Source organism: Enhydra lutris, unplaced genomic scaffold, assembly GCF_002288905.1.
Source record: "Enhydra lutris kenyoni isolate GAN:26980312 unplaced genomic scaffold, ASM228890v2 scaffoldscaffold1, whole genome shotgun sequence".
Lineage (NCBI taxonomy): Eukaryota > Metazoa > Chordata > Mammalia > Carnivora > Mustelidae > Enhydra > Enhydra lutris.
In genome coordinates, this window is record NW_019154085.1 from 11,426,747 (window position 1) to 11,440,475 (window position 13,729).

Here is a 13,729-nt window from a genome sequence, read left to right on the forward strand (position 1 = left end):
TGAAATGAGGAAAACTTTATTTGAAAAATCATTTGCATTTAGATACTGTATCTATATAGTATGTGCTCACGTCAGCATATTCTGTTCATTTAGATCACAAAAGAAATAAGAAGATCTCTCCATAGCCACATGTATTTCTTTAGGAATTCACATCATAGATTTTTGCTCCCTGAAATTAGAGTACCTTTTAAAAAACAAGTGACTTCTTACTGTGAAATAAAGGATTCAGTTTATCATATCTAAGAAAGTAACCATGTTAAAGTAACTTGTCCTTTTTCCTACCTCAAACCTGTAGGGTGTTGAGACTAGGGATTCATTGTGCTACGTGGTTTTGATTCTGCAAAATGAGTCTAACCAGATATTCCAATTAGTCTCAACTATTATATATTCACGGAGAAAAATAAACTTTCTTGAATATGAAAAAATAAATTTTTTTTTAAAGATTTTATTTATTTATTTGACAGACAGAGATCACAGGTAGGCAGAGAGGCAGGCAGAGAGAGGAAGGGAAGCAGACTCCCTGCTGAGCAGAGAGCCCGATGCGGGGCTCGATCCCAGGACCCTGGGATCATGACCTGAGCCGAAGGCAGAGGCTTTAACCCACTGAGCCACCCAGGCGCCCCTGAAAAAATAAATTTAAACTAAGGAAGAGTATGAAGGGGAGAGAGTAGAAACAAGGACTGCTTAAATGAACTATTTTCTGGAAGAAAAAAAAAAATAAACTAATTTCTGTGTCTGGGTGATCAAGCGAGCTACATACAACCAACCAGCCTTTCAGTTCTAGAAACACCTTTCTTTCCCACAATTGTTTTTTCATGTCTTTATGAGAAATAAGTATATGGATATCCACAGGGCTTGGGAAAAAAAGTTACCTGGAGTCTTTTCAGTGTTGAGCCTGGTAAATGTGCAGGAACTAATTCTCTAGAGAAAAAAGCCCCGATTGGAACATTTGCCAATTTTTGTAGTACTCCCACCACGGCCAGTGCCATTCTACTGAGGGTTTAACAACTGCCTTTCAAAATTCCTGAAAATTGAACAATCAGTGCCTGCAAGCCAGTTTAAGTTTTATCCCGCGCACCCCGAGTCTGCTATGGAACGCGACACCCATCCGTCTCCTGCCTCCCAGACTTGCTCACTAGAATTCCTTGCCTAGCCTGACTTACCTGTCGCTTTCCGAGCCCCAAAGTGATTAGGAAGACCCTGATGTGATATACAATTCAACAAAAGACTCCATATCAAAAGGTGAAGGGTTATATGACTTGCAGTGAATTAGATCTAGAAACAACTTGGGAGGAAATTGAACTTATGACCTTAGAACTGTCAAATCTATCCAGTTTGCTTGATCTCCCATTTCTAGGGTTAAACTGAGTAATCATAAAATAAATGAATTTCAGAACTTTGGCAGTTTTCCTTTAATTGAAAGTGTGCTTTTCTATCATTACAAGGGGAAGTTCCAGACTTTGACTTAATAAAAATCAGCGGTAGTTTTCAGCCACATTAGATTTCCACACTAAACAGAAACAGCTGAGAAGCCACAGTAGGTAGGTTTGGTTACAACAGTTTGAAACTCAGTGGCTGGCTTTCTCTTGCAATTGTCATAATTATGAATCATAAGAAAATCAACTGGAACTTTCTGAGCTGATAAAAGGTGTGCATCTTCTGTTATTTTGTTGTTAATTTGTTTTCCCAACATCCATTTGAACCTCCCAGAAGCAATGTGGTTTGGTTTTGTTTTCTACATTTTCATTAAAATACTCAAATGGGAATAGGAAATAAATAGACCAACTCACAGAATGAGTGTTTAAGCTACAAAGAGTCTTCGGGATCATCCAACCCATGTTACAACAATTTACAAAAAGTGGAAGGAAACTAAGGAATAAAACGCATCATCCACAGTTACATGCTCAGTTCTCGTGACTAGAGTCTATGTCACTTTCAGGGCTGTTTTCTTTATTGTATCTTCTTTTTTTCTCATTTTATCAGAGTGGTTGTTGGAAAATAGAGACGGAAAGTAGTAGTTTATTCGTTACGAGATAATCAAGCTCCTGAAATAGTGACTAGAAAGTTTTGGGAGGAGGGTAACAAACACATACAGTAAAATTTTAAGTATTTGGGAACTTTTTACTTTAACGCCATGCTACACTTGAATTTAAGCAAATCCTAAGCATCTATTTTAAGTGTGTTTTAAAAAACCATAACCAGAAGGCCTTCCTTTCAAAAAAAAAAAGCATTTATGTTTGTTTCTATCATGATGTAAGCAAGACATCACCATTTTCCAAAATTAAAATCAAATGGTTGTACTTTTTATCAAGTTCTTAGCCCTGTGGCTTTCAGTCACAGAGCCATCACTTAGACGTCTGTTGTGACCTGCACTTCAAATAGTCTGTTACCACCAGCAGGAAAAATTTGCAAGTGTTTTACTTTTTGCTTTTGGTAAATCAAAGCGGATTCTATACCCCTTCTACAATGACACTGTTCAATGTATACTCGCCTTCTTGTTTACTTGCACACGAGGGAAAGAGGGAGATGTCCAGGCAGTGATGCCGGGAACTGAGTCGCTTATCCGAAAACCACCCTTATCATTTGCACTATGAGGACCCACGAAAGAGTGAGCTGAGATCTTAGTACATTTCACATCTTTGCTCAACACATCACTACGCAGCCTGCTCTGTAAAAGCCTATACTCATTTGCCTGCGGGCCTCCAAGCAACTCAAGACCAGAGATCAGTTATTTCCCCGGTGTTGAGTCCGTCGGAGGCCAGTACAGAGCTGCCGAAGTGGCAGACACTCTCCGAACCCTCCGCTAAAGAAACTCCAACGTCATCAGGGCATGGCACCCTCACAGCACTGAGGATTCTAATGTGTTGCAAAAAGGACAGCAGAACTCACAGCTTAAAAAAAAAAAAAAAAAGTACCAACTTACTTTTATAATATCCAGTGGCATTTTTTATGCCCTAGAGGGATTTTATTCAGAGCTGAGAAGAAAAGTGTCTCACTTACTTTCAAGGAACTTATGCTTTTTGTTGTTGTTGTTTTACTACTTTTTGGTGTGCAGCGAGCAGGGGACACCTCAGCCTCTGCCCTTACCAGGTGGCATCCCTTGCATCCCCCATGGCGCGGAGGGCTGTCCTCCCGCCCTGGCTCCGGGGGGTAGCAGCTGACACGGCCACTCCTCTATAATAGTAACTTTTAAAAGAGCTTGGAAATGTAGAAAGATCAGATAAAACCACACAGCTCAGAGTTTCTCAATCTGTCCCAAAACAAGTACATAACACGCACACAACAAAGGCAAGGCACTCTCTCACATTTTTCTGTAGAATTCTACACGGACACTATCCTTGGTTTCACCCCGAACTCCTCAGAGTAGAATTATTTCACTGAGTAGTATTTTTCATACTCATAGAGCTCAGATACCACTATTATTTCTCAGGTGCAATCACATTCTCATGTAAGCCTCAGATGATCCTGAAGATGTGAAGTTTTCCAGAAAACTTAAGTGGCCTCTGCAAGACCCAAGACCTCCGAGTCCAGCGGTGGCCCTGGAATTCACCCCAGACCTTCTGAAGATCCAATCCCCCTCTCCTCTTCAGCCATGCTCTTGAAGCTACTGGCAGAGCTACCGTTTTGATTGACTTGAATAAGCAACATGACAATTTGTATCACTTATGTGTAAAAAAGGAAGAAGAGGAGGTTAAAAGAAACCTAACTTTCATTTGGATATTTTACTTTCTCTAGAAATTTTTTTAATCAGACAGTTCAAAATCTCATGAACACGGCTGCATGACGTACCTGGGAGTCGAGTCTGTCAGTTCCATCTGCTTCCCAGCATGAAGCCTCTTACCTCTTAAGAAGGCAACTGGGACTGGGCTTTCCAAGCCCCCTGCCCACCCTGTTTCAGCTGCAACCATCCCACAGATTTGCGAACTTATTTGAGTGACTAGGCCCAAATCAAAGGATGTGACGTTAGTACCCTCGCTCTGACCCGTCAAACGAAGAGCATTTCATCCACCAGAGAAGTCTCTTTCTAAGATGTGCACACCTGTTTCCTCTGTGAAGATGAGGAATGCCTTTCAATGACAAATGCTCTGGGGGAAAATTTAAGGAGAAGATGTGAAAGAGGCTTCCATGGTCCTAGAACAGCATGTGTTTTTCTGTCACAATAGTCCATTGTTAGGAGACACCTGACCCTCCAAGGACCACAGCTTTATCAAAACATGCCAAGTGAGCCAGGTGGGTTCACTGAAGGACTCAGTTCAAGTACACCAATGAATTAGCCTATATAACCTGCCACCAAGGAATAGGGTTGCTACTTGGAGAAGTCACCCCGGATGGAGAGAATGAACATGACCAGGGCAAAAAAAAAGGAGGGTCTCTGTGGTCAGGGAGAAATTAAGGTGGGGTGGACACACTTATTATCCAATTTTTTCTTTTTTTTACCAAAACCACATTTTAAAATGCCATTCAATCAGTAATCTATACAGGTAATTCTTTCGAGAACTGTGTAGATCACTTCAGACTCTAGAGAATATTCAGAAAGTCTGTTTTGATACTTTCAAAAAGCCATTTTTTAAAGGTAATATCATCTCTCTGTGAAGCTCAACATGTTTTAAAGATATTATCCAGTATATTCGAGAAACAGCTTGAAAAACCGAGAGATGGCATCTCAAGTCAGCTTCAGAGAAAGAAACAGAGCCTATGGATTCCACTAAATCATAGTCTGAATTCTAGATTACGGTAAGGTAGCCTGAGGGAAAATGTAATCTGTTTAAAAAAATGCAACTCTGAGTGGAGGAAAAAAACTGCTCAATATATGTGTGAAATTTTGTATGTTTCATTCACTGTTGTACGCATGGTGCCTAGAATTAATACCTGGTACGCTGACGGAGCTAAACAAATAATTGTTGAATAAATAAGTGAAAATACAAGAATACAAATAGCTAGGCTTCTCAATTTTAATCATCTTTACCAAAAGCCAGACTTGGCTTGATACCTATACAAGTATAAAGGAATGTATTTTCCTTTTCACAGAGGAAGTGTAACAAGACCCTTGATTAGAACCATGACACATCAATATCCACAAATGTCTTCATATTAGCTTAAGTTTGTTGTTGTTTTTTGTGGGCTGAGGGGAAAGGCTGCATTTAATGCACTATCTTCGTCTATTTGTTTTGTCTCTTTTTTCCATTTGCTCCACACTGCTTGTATTCAAACAGTTTGCCCCTTCACAAAACTAGCCATTGCCTTCCCATTCTTTCAGATTAAAAGAAAAAAAGCATTTCAGATCATTGAAAATTAAAAATAAATAAATAAATAAAAAGGAGGGTAGGAAGGAAAAGAGAAGGGAGGAAAAAACAGCCACAATGAGTTGGCTAGTAGACTAGCAAGAACAGCCCCTAACAAATTTCACAGCAATATTTTTTTAAAAAGATAACTAAACTTTACATTCAAAAATATTATCTTTAGTCTTCTTTTCCTATCAGAACATCAAGAAAAGGCCACAGTGCTAAAGGTTTTGCCTTATACCTCGTTTCATTTAATAACAGCAGAAGGAAAAGGACAACAATGTATACAAGGAGAAGCCTCCTGTTCTCACAACTTCAACAAACAGACACAAAGTTTTAGTGGTTTCTGAGCTCTGGGCCCTGCAGACACTCGTATCCACCAGGAGCATTTGTACCAATGGAAATGACACAGCTAATCCCTTCTCTTCCCTTTATCCAGCAGTGTTAGGCAAAGTGCCTTCTATTCAGTTTTAGGATCTAAAAAAAATGAGGAGTGTATCAGTAACGGACAGCATGAGCTAAAGAGACTGTGTTGCCTCTCAAAAATGCAAAATATCAAAATTAGGCTATTATTTAAAGAAACATAGCAATTATAGAACAGCAAGCTACCAAAGAAACCAAGGTTCTCTATGTTCCCACAGGGCAGGAAAAGACTGGGAGAAGTGGAACCCAGCTGTTTGAAAGTTCACTTCCAACCAAAAGCTAACCCTGAACACTTAATTTGGAACGTGGTGTGTTATTAACGTTTGGCCACTCATAGGGAGAGCTCTGCTTGGCAAAAACACTAGGACAATCCTACGAAGAATGAGAAGCAGTAAGCGAACTCCAATTATTAAAATCATAAGCCTACTAAATTGTTGAACCCACTTTAAAGAAATAAATAGGCAGACCAAGGTTACTATAAAATTCTAAGTTTAATTTCTATTAGTATCTATAGCACAGTGCCTAAACACATGGAAGGAAGCACATGATAAATGTAAGGAAAATGGCCATAGAATAAAAAGGCATAATACTTTGGGATCTAGAGAACTTAAAACCAATCTTCGGCATTTGTTTCCTACTCCTTACATGTCTATAGCATTTCACATTAAAAAAGTCATATAAATCTCCTTTGATATAAGAATTGTATATGAGATTTGTTAATCATTCCTGCAACCATCTACCCTGATATATGTGGGGTCATAGGAGTCATGATCTACTAAAAGGCTCTAACTTTCCAGCCCAAGGGCAACCCATTCGTAAGTTACTTACAGATGGTCTATAGCCAGTTAGCTTTCTACTTCCCTTTCCTCTGGAGTTTATCCTAACATTATCCCCAACAGAGCTCTTCTTTTAAAATGCAGTGCCTTCTAAAGTAAGCATTCAATGCTGGAACACTGGAAAGAAATAAAATAAAATAAAATAAAATAAAATAAAATAAAATAAAATAAAATAAAATGGAAAAATAAACAAAAAATAAAATAAAGTAAGTATTCACATTACTATTTGGAAATTAAATGTCAAGACAGTTTGCCTTCATGAGGATAAGGTAAACCAGTCAGTTTCCCTGTTATAAAAATTTAAATTAGTAGTAAATACATAGTGGGCAAAAGGAGCTGGGTTTGATAAAGGCACAGAAAAGAAGTCCTGAAGTAGAGCAGAGGTCATGGGCAGGTCAAGGTTTTGAGGGGGAAGGATTATAATCCAGTAAAATTACAAGTAGTAAACAGAAGTTATAGGATAGACAAAGATATAAATGATAAATTAGGTGATGATGCAAAAAAAAGCTTGCTACCAGAAGGAATCTGACATGGGTTAGAGCTATGTTACATCAAGGTTAGCAAACGAGAGGGAGAACCCATGAATTTCCATGAATGCTGAACTCCCAGTTCCAGGTTCAGAGAAACCTAACCATATTCATAGTCCTACATCTGAATTTTCAGAGATTGTATCACTCTCCATTTCCCTTAATGTATCTTTCATAACTAAGCTGGGAATTCCTGTCTTGCAATAACAAAACAAAATAAAACAAAACAAACCCCCTCCCAAAACTTGAAGAAACTTTTAAAAGGTAAGCAAGCAACTTGCCTAAATCTCTAGAAAAGAACAAAGCCACAGCTAACGTCTAATCTACTAGTTCAGGTGTTCTTAATGAGCTCCTTCAACTTTCTGACAGCATCACTGAAAATAACCTTTCTACTATATTTTGGAAGAAATGGTCCCAAGATGGAAATGTCCTTTTTTCTAGGGAAAAAAAAAAAAGAAAAAAGAAAAAAAGGTTGCAAATGACCTCCAAACTTCTTTATTCCTGAATGACAAATTAAATCTGAACATGGTGAAAAGCTGACTGATAACAGTAGAAATGCAGAATGTTCTTCAAGTTGAATAAAAACACACAGGATGACATAATGTTAATATGAAAAAGCGCTGGCATGGCTCCTCATGGACAGTCAGGGACTCTCAAAGTTTTCCCAAGTAAGGACAGGTCACTTTTCAGGGGGCTGTCCTGCACACGGCAGCCCACATGGCAGCACTCCTGGCCCCCGCCCTGTAGATGCCAGTAGCACCTCCAAGTTATAATAACTGGAAATACCCCCAGACACTGCCAGATAGCCCACGAAGGGCAAAGTCACCCCTGGTTGAGAACCACTGGCTGATCCCAGTGACAAGGAATTGTTGGCTTTGAAAGTACTTAGAACTCCCTGGAGTGGGCAGTGGTCCAGACGAGTGGAGGTGCGACGCTGGTGTCAGCTGTCACCCACCAGGTCTCACATTCTTACTCAGTGTATGGCATGGAATTTTAAAACAAGTACGCGTCAGGAAACCACACGGCAGCAAGCTCAGAATTCCTGAACTTACGAAATAAGCCATGGAAACACTGTGGTGGAAATATAATGAAGCAATAAAGCACAAACGACACAGACAGGAACGATTTGGCAAATGCTCCCCAATCAACCCCACTCACTGACCTAGTCAGGGCATGAGCAATGTCCTTTCTTCTCGCTGCATTAAAAGGGGAGTGTGGTCAGGGGAAAGACTGGATGCCAAACACGCCTGTGTTTTCATTCAGCTGGTGATTCTGGCTTCAAGCAAGGCTCAGTGTCTCTGCTCCAGTCTTTCCAACTATAAAATGGTAATAATGAATACCCTGACTTAACTAGTTTTTGATTCTAAGTGGAGGATATCCATTCACCATGGGGCCTCAGGTCATCATAACCACTAGGGGGGAAAATCGCTATAACCACGAGAAATAATTTTGTCTCTGACTTTCTGGCATGAAAAAGTGGAATTATTTCATCTTTTTCATGGACTGTTTTAGCTTCCCATGTCATCTCACCTATATTGATCTTCTTTGTGGTATCTAAACAAGGACTAAAAACATTATGTATATCAGTATTTTTCTTTTCATTATCAACCTCTGAAGGAAACTTTTTAGGCATTCCTCCCCCCACCCCATAGTCATTTCCCCTGCTTCGTTAAATCTTAATACCAGAGATACTGAATATCTCTTCACATACCGTGTCCCTTTGAAAGGCCACAAACCACTGTAAAGTGAAGATATCTATGTTCACCAAGAATCCATTTTTACTCCCTACAGCAATATTACCCCCGCTGAGGGTCATGGTAAAGATGGATCTAGTTTATAATGTGTGTTCAGCCTGGAAAGTTACCTTCTACATAACAGGGATTTTTTTTGTTTTTTTTAAGTAATCTCTATACCCACCCTGGGGCTCGAACTCATCACCCTGAGATCAAGAGTCACATGCTCCAGATGGAGCCAGCCAGGCATCCCTACACAGCAGGGATTTCAGTGACAGTTTCTAAAGAGACAGAGTCCTGGAGAGAAAACTGGAGAGAGCAGGCAACTCAGTTATAACAGCACAGCTGGACCTCACCTGGGGGAGTCCGGACTCCCATGGGGGAAACGCCTCACTCTTCTAGGACCGCAGGGTTCTGGGGCTCACAGCACCTCTTAGTGGCCCCAGCCTAACTTTGTCTCAACTATAACCCAGCTTCATCTCTGAAGGGACAGTCCATCAAACACGCATTTCTTGGCAAGCATGTAAAAAGCTTCTGCTAGGTGTTAGAATTATAAAAATAAATGGCACATAATGGGGACCGTGGAAGAAATCAGAATCATGTGCAAAGGCACCTTGGGGTGTAGAGCTGGAGTCACAGGGGCAAGGCAGCCTTTCAGGGGCAGAGCGACATGATAGGGTCTGAAGGAATGACGCGGACAGGATGTGCGTGCACATGTGCAGGGGGGACAGTGGGGCTCCATCTCACCACAGGATGGTGAGTCCTGAGTGTCAGCTCCAGCCATGGGGCCCAGGGTCAGATCTGATTTTCTGCACTGTTACACAGAATTCGGATTGGATGTCAGATCTCCTCATTTTGAAGGGTGGGCTTAAATTTTTAAAACCCTCTGCGGCTCAGAAAAAGAAACACAAGCGCAGGCAATGTCACACTATCAACATGTAAACTGTCTGCCAACCAACGGCAGGAAAAATGTCCCGTCTTCCTTAAGGGAAGAGGCTGGGATGCTGAGGGACTTCTCACATCACAGAAAACACCAAATGGGGCAGGGCTGATACGAAGCGGCTCCTTCCTTTACCTAGTCCATCAACGGGGGCCTAATTCAACAGACAATCTGGTGCACAGTTCAGCATGACAGCTCATATCTTTACTGTTGAAGAAAACCCAGGAATGGTATACCCCAGCTACTTAAGGAAATTTAAATGGCGCCCTTCCGTAAGCACAAGTGCAGCAGACACCTGCGTGATTTTCGCTATGCCCTGTGCATCAGAAGATTTCTGTAAGCATCATTGACACTTCTGCTTAGCAACTAGACAACAGTGCATTTTCTGCCTCACTAGACAAAATGCAACACCACCAAACTAGTATCACCCCACATCAAATTCCTACAACATGTCAATAATTGCATCTCCCTAAAATTTTGTTGATACAAGGGCACGAATGAAGCCTAACCCTGAGTCCAGTGGCGTAACTTCCACACAATTAGACATTTTTTAGTAGTTTGGGATCTTTTATTAAAATGCAGTCATCCCTAAGTCACAGAGGCTGTGCCCACTGCATTCTCCAATCTCAAGAGTTCTGCCACCTAGTCCCATTTATTTTTCTTCATTTTTCATATCATGACTATAATATAAAATTAAGCCGAAGTCTTGTGTTTTGCTGACAAACAAATGTAGCATTTCAAACCAGTGTCACTGAGAAACTGGCAAAATGTAAAAAAAAATAAATAAATAAGTAACATATTGAAGAATTTCACAGTAGTTACGGGATCAAGGTCAACGGCTAAGTCAAAGTCAATGTAGAGAAAATTACCTTATTTGTAAACTCTTTGGCTAAGACCTGAGTGATAGGAATAACCTTTTATAAAATAAGTGAATTCTCTTAGTGATATCAGAAGTTAATGTTAATAGCCACAAAGTGCTTAAAACTGAAAAAGGAAAATTACAGGGTGACTCTTTCTTAGCCATTAAATATTGTTAGCACACTCTAGTTTTGACATACCAACATAAAAGATAATAAAACTCATAAATCAATTGGCGGTCTGCTTCTCTGATTTACTTTACTCAAGCTGGTCAGTTAGAATATTATATATTGAATATTCTCTTACCTCCCTAAACATAGGGATCTCAGAGAGATGAGAACTTCTGGACAAAAAAAATGGAGAAAGAAATATATAGGAACCATCATCCAAATGAAGGGAGGTCCTTAATTATAATGGTTTTAGGATTTTATCTCAAACTTCCCTACATTTCCAGCTTTGTCATCATCTTATGATTAAAAACTGGACACTCTAAATGTCCACAATGAATCAGTTTTTCACTCCCGTTCTATTTCCACTTCACCTGAGCTGAACTAAGATGGGCCCGGAATGAGAAGTCCATACAAAGTTGGTGGTTCCCTGAAGCTAGTCCTTGGCCTGTGTTGGTTCAAAACAGAAGTTTTGACTAGTTCACATCAAAACAAGAGAAGCAAGGGTGACAGTGAGTTTTTCACATGACTGAATTTTCATGTGACTGACTATGATCTCATAGTTTATGAGAACTTTTGTCTGAGGCTATTCTTTTCATTCACTTATTGCTATTAAAGAGTATTTTATTTTATGAAATGATATGGATAATAAATTGGAGCATCCCTTCAATTTTTCAAATCAATGCATCCTCCAAAAGAAAAGGTCAATGAACCTGTATTAGCACCCTTTTTAATTTCTACTGAATCTCAAAAGCTGAAAAACACAGCTCTTAGCATGCTTGTTTAATTATCTGTAGGAAGGTGTCTGGTGTTTGGATGAGGCCCCCACCAGGAAAGAACAGGAGAGGGAAGGGGGAACGTGGGTCATGAAAGGAAAGCCCTGGGGCTCACCTCAGGGGAAGGGGTTTCCCCTACCATGAGTCCAGGCCCAGAACAGGGGCTCTAACACTTAGTTGTGTACTATTATCTCCCACCTGCTCTCAGTTCACTGCGACTATTTTAAGAGATTGCTTCTAGCTGTATGAACTCACGAGTCTAATCATTTGGGCAATTCACTCTGTGACTTTGGAAACTGACCAATGACAGCATGAAGGCACTGACTGAGATGTCAGTATTTGGATGATAAGAGATAGAATGGACCCATTGACTTCTGGCTTCTCCCACAGGCATGTGGGATGAGATCGAAGTGAAAGGAGGCAAGGAAACCTCAGGGTAGAACATTTTGCCAAGTCCTTCACTGCCTCTCCTTTGACATCTTGATCAAGAAAGGCACCCCACCCTTCCTTTGCTCTCCTCTTCTCTCCCATCTTCACACACACGCATACAAGCATGCATTCCTGCTTCCTCTCGCTACACCAAAGGAGGCTCAGACAGGAGCCCTGCAGGGGCCTCTTCGCGGGTAGCTGGGACTGCTGGTACTGGACAGTAGGACAAATCTCAAAAGCTCTCCAAAAATTTGTGGGCAAACTCTAAGGGGTCAAAATTTGGGGTATTAGCCTAGTTAATATTTCTTCCTGAAAGTCACTGATTTTTAGACTGCAGCAAGTCTCAGGAGCTAAACTCCATTGTTTTCAGAAAGAAATACCGTTTCTCTCAATGAGAGCAAATACTAACTGAACAAAACATGCAACACAAACGAACACAGATTTCCAAAGGAGAGGAAACTCAAAACAGCAAACACTCATCTAAAAATTCTGAGAATCTATCATAATTTCTATCAAGGTTCGGTTGAGTTCAATGGTATTCTCTCGCTCATGTGGATATTTCTGTCCCTCAGCATAGCCAAACTTTCCTTGAGGGATTTTAGATTAATTTTTTTTTTTTAAAGATTTTACTTATTTATTTGACAGACAGAGATCACAAGTAGGCAGAGAGAGAGAGGAGGAAGCAGGCTTCCTCCTGAGGGGAGAGCCCAATGTGGGGCTCGATCCCAAGAACCTGGGATCATGACCTGAGCCGAAGGCAAAGGCTTTAACCCACTGAGCCACCCAGGCGCCCCTAGATTAATTTATTAGCTACTTTGGGGTTCTTTCTTTAGAAAACGCTGGAAACTATGAACTGTGTTTTCTGACTGGGAGATTTAATTCTCCATGAGTGCTCTGGCTTCAGAGTCCCACAAGTAATTCACGCTCAGGAAAAGAGTTGCCGTCGGATTCGACTTCTCACTCATGTTTCTCCACGTGGGCATGCACGGACACAAACATGCCCACGCGCACCTCGTACCCCCTAGGAGAACAGGGTCCTCTGTCCTTGGAGACATGGCATGAGACACCTTTCAGTGGGAGGTGGTGTGCTGTGCCCCTCTGACCCTTGACAGCTGCTGCCACCAACCGCCCTGCTCAGGTTAGGGTAAGGAGGGGACGCTGACCTGCACTGGCTCAGGGGGGAGCTGGACCACGTGCTGCATGCGCTCACTGTGGTGATGTCTCGACTCTTCCTCATAGATCACATCCCTCTCGTGCTGGGGAAGGTTCAGGAAGCGGCGGATGGTACAGAGGTTCTCCCAGAGCGTGCGGTTCTCTGGGCTGGGGTTCTCCTTCCAGCGGAGCAGTTCGCACAACCAGCCCTAGGGAAAGAGAGACAGAGAGAAGGTCCACTGGGTTAATCTGTAGGGTGCAGAGCAGCAGAGAATGGCTGGACTGCAGTGCAGTGCCGTCCCAGTGTAGCATGGTTTTCTGTCACAATTGTTCCTCCCGACCCAGGAGGACACCACAACAGCCTGACAATTCTGAAAAACCAACCAGCGACCACGGAGCTGGTTACCCCAATGCCCAAGAGTCTTCGTGCTTGTTAATTACCTTATCCCCTTCCCACTGAATACACTCTCAATGAATTTACAGGTCCTTTGTAAAAGACACTCAAGCAAGGTGACAGTTACCCAATTCTCTGGAAAAAAAAAAAAAAGTAATTCATGTTGCTCAGCTACAGTTTTTTTTTTTTTTTAAATATTGTATTTACTTATT

General features: G+C 41.2%; 1 protein-coding gene across 1 annotated transcript in view; it reads right to left on the reverse strand.

The window, feature by feature from the left end:
- The window catches only part of LOC111144313 (SATB homeobox 2), a 180,328-nt gene that overhangs the window by 19,936 nt on the left and 146,663 nt on the right, over positions 1–13,729 (reverse strand). Inside the window, exon 9 of the mRNA XM_022498554.1 lies at positions 13,135–13,332. Within this exon, the coding sequence (XP_022354262.1) occupies positions 13,135–13,332 (198 nt within the window). The remainder of the gene's footprint in view (positions 1–13,134; positions 13,333–13,729) is intronic.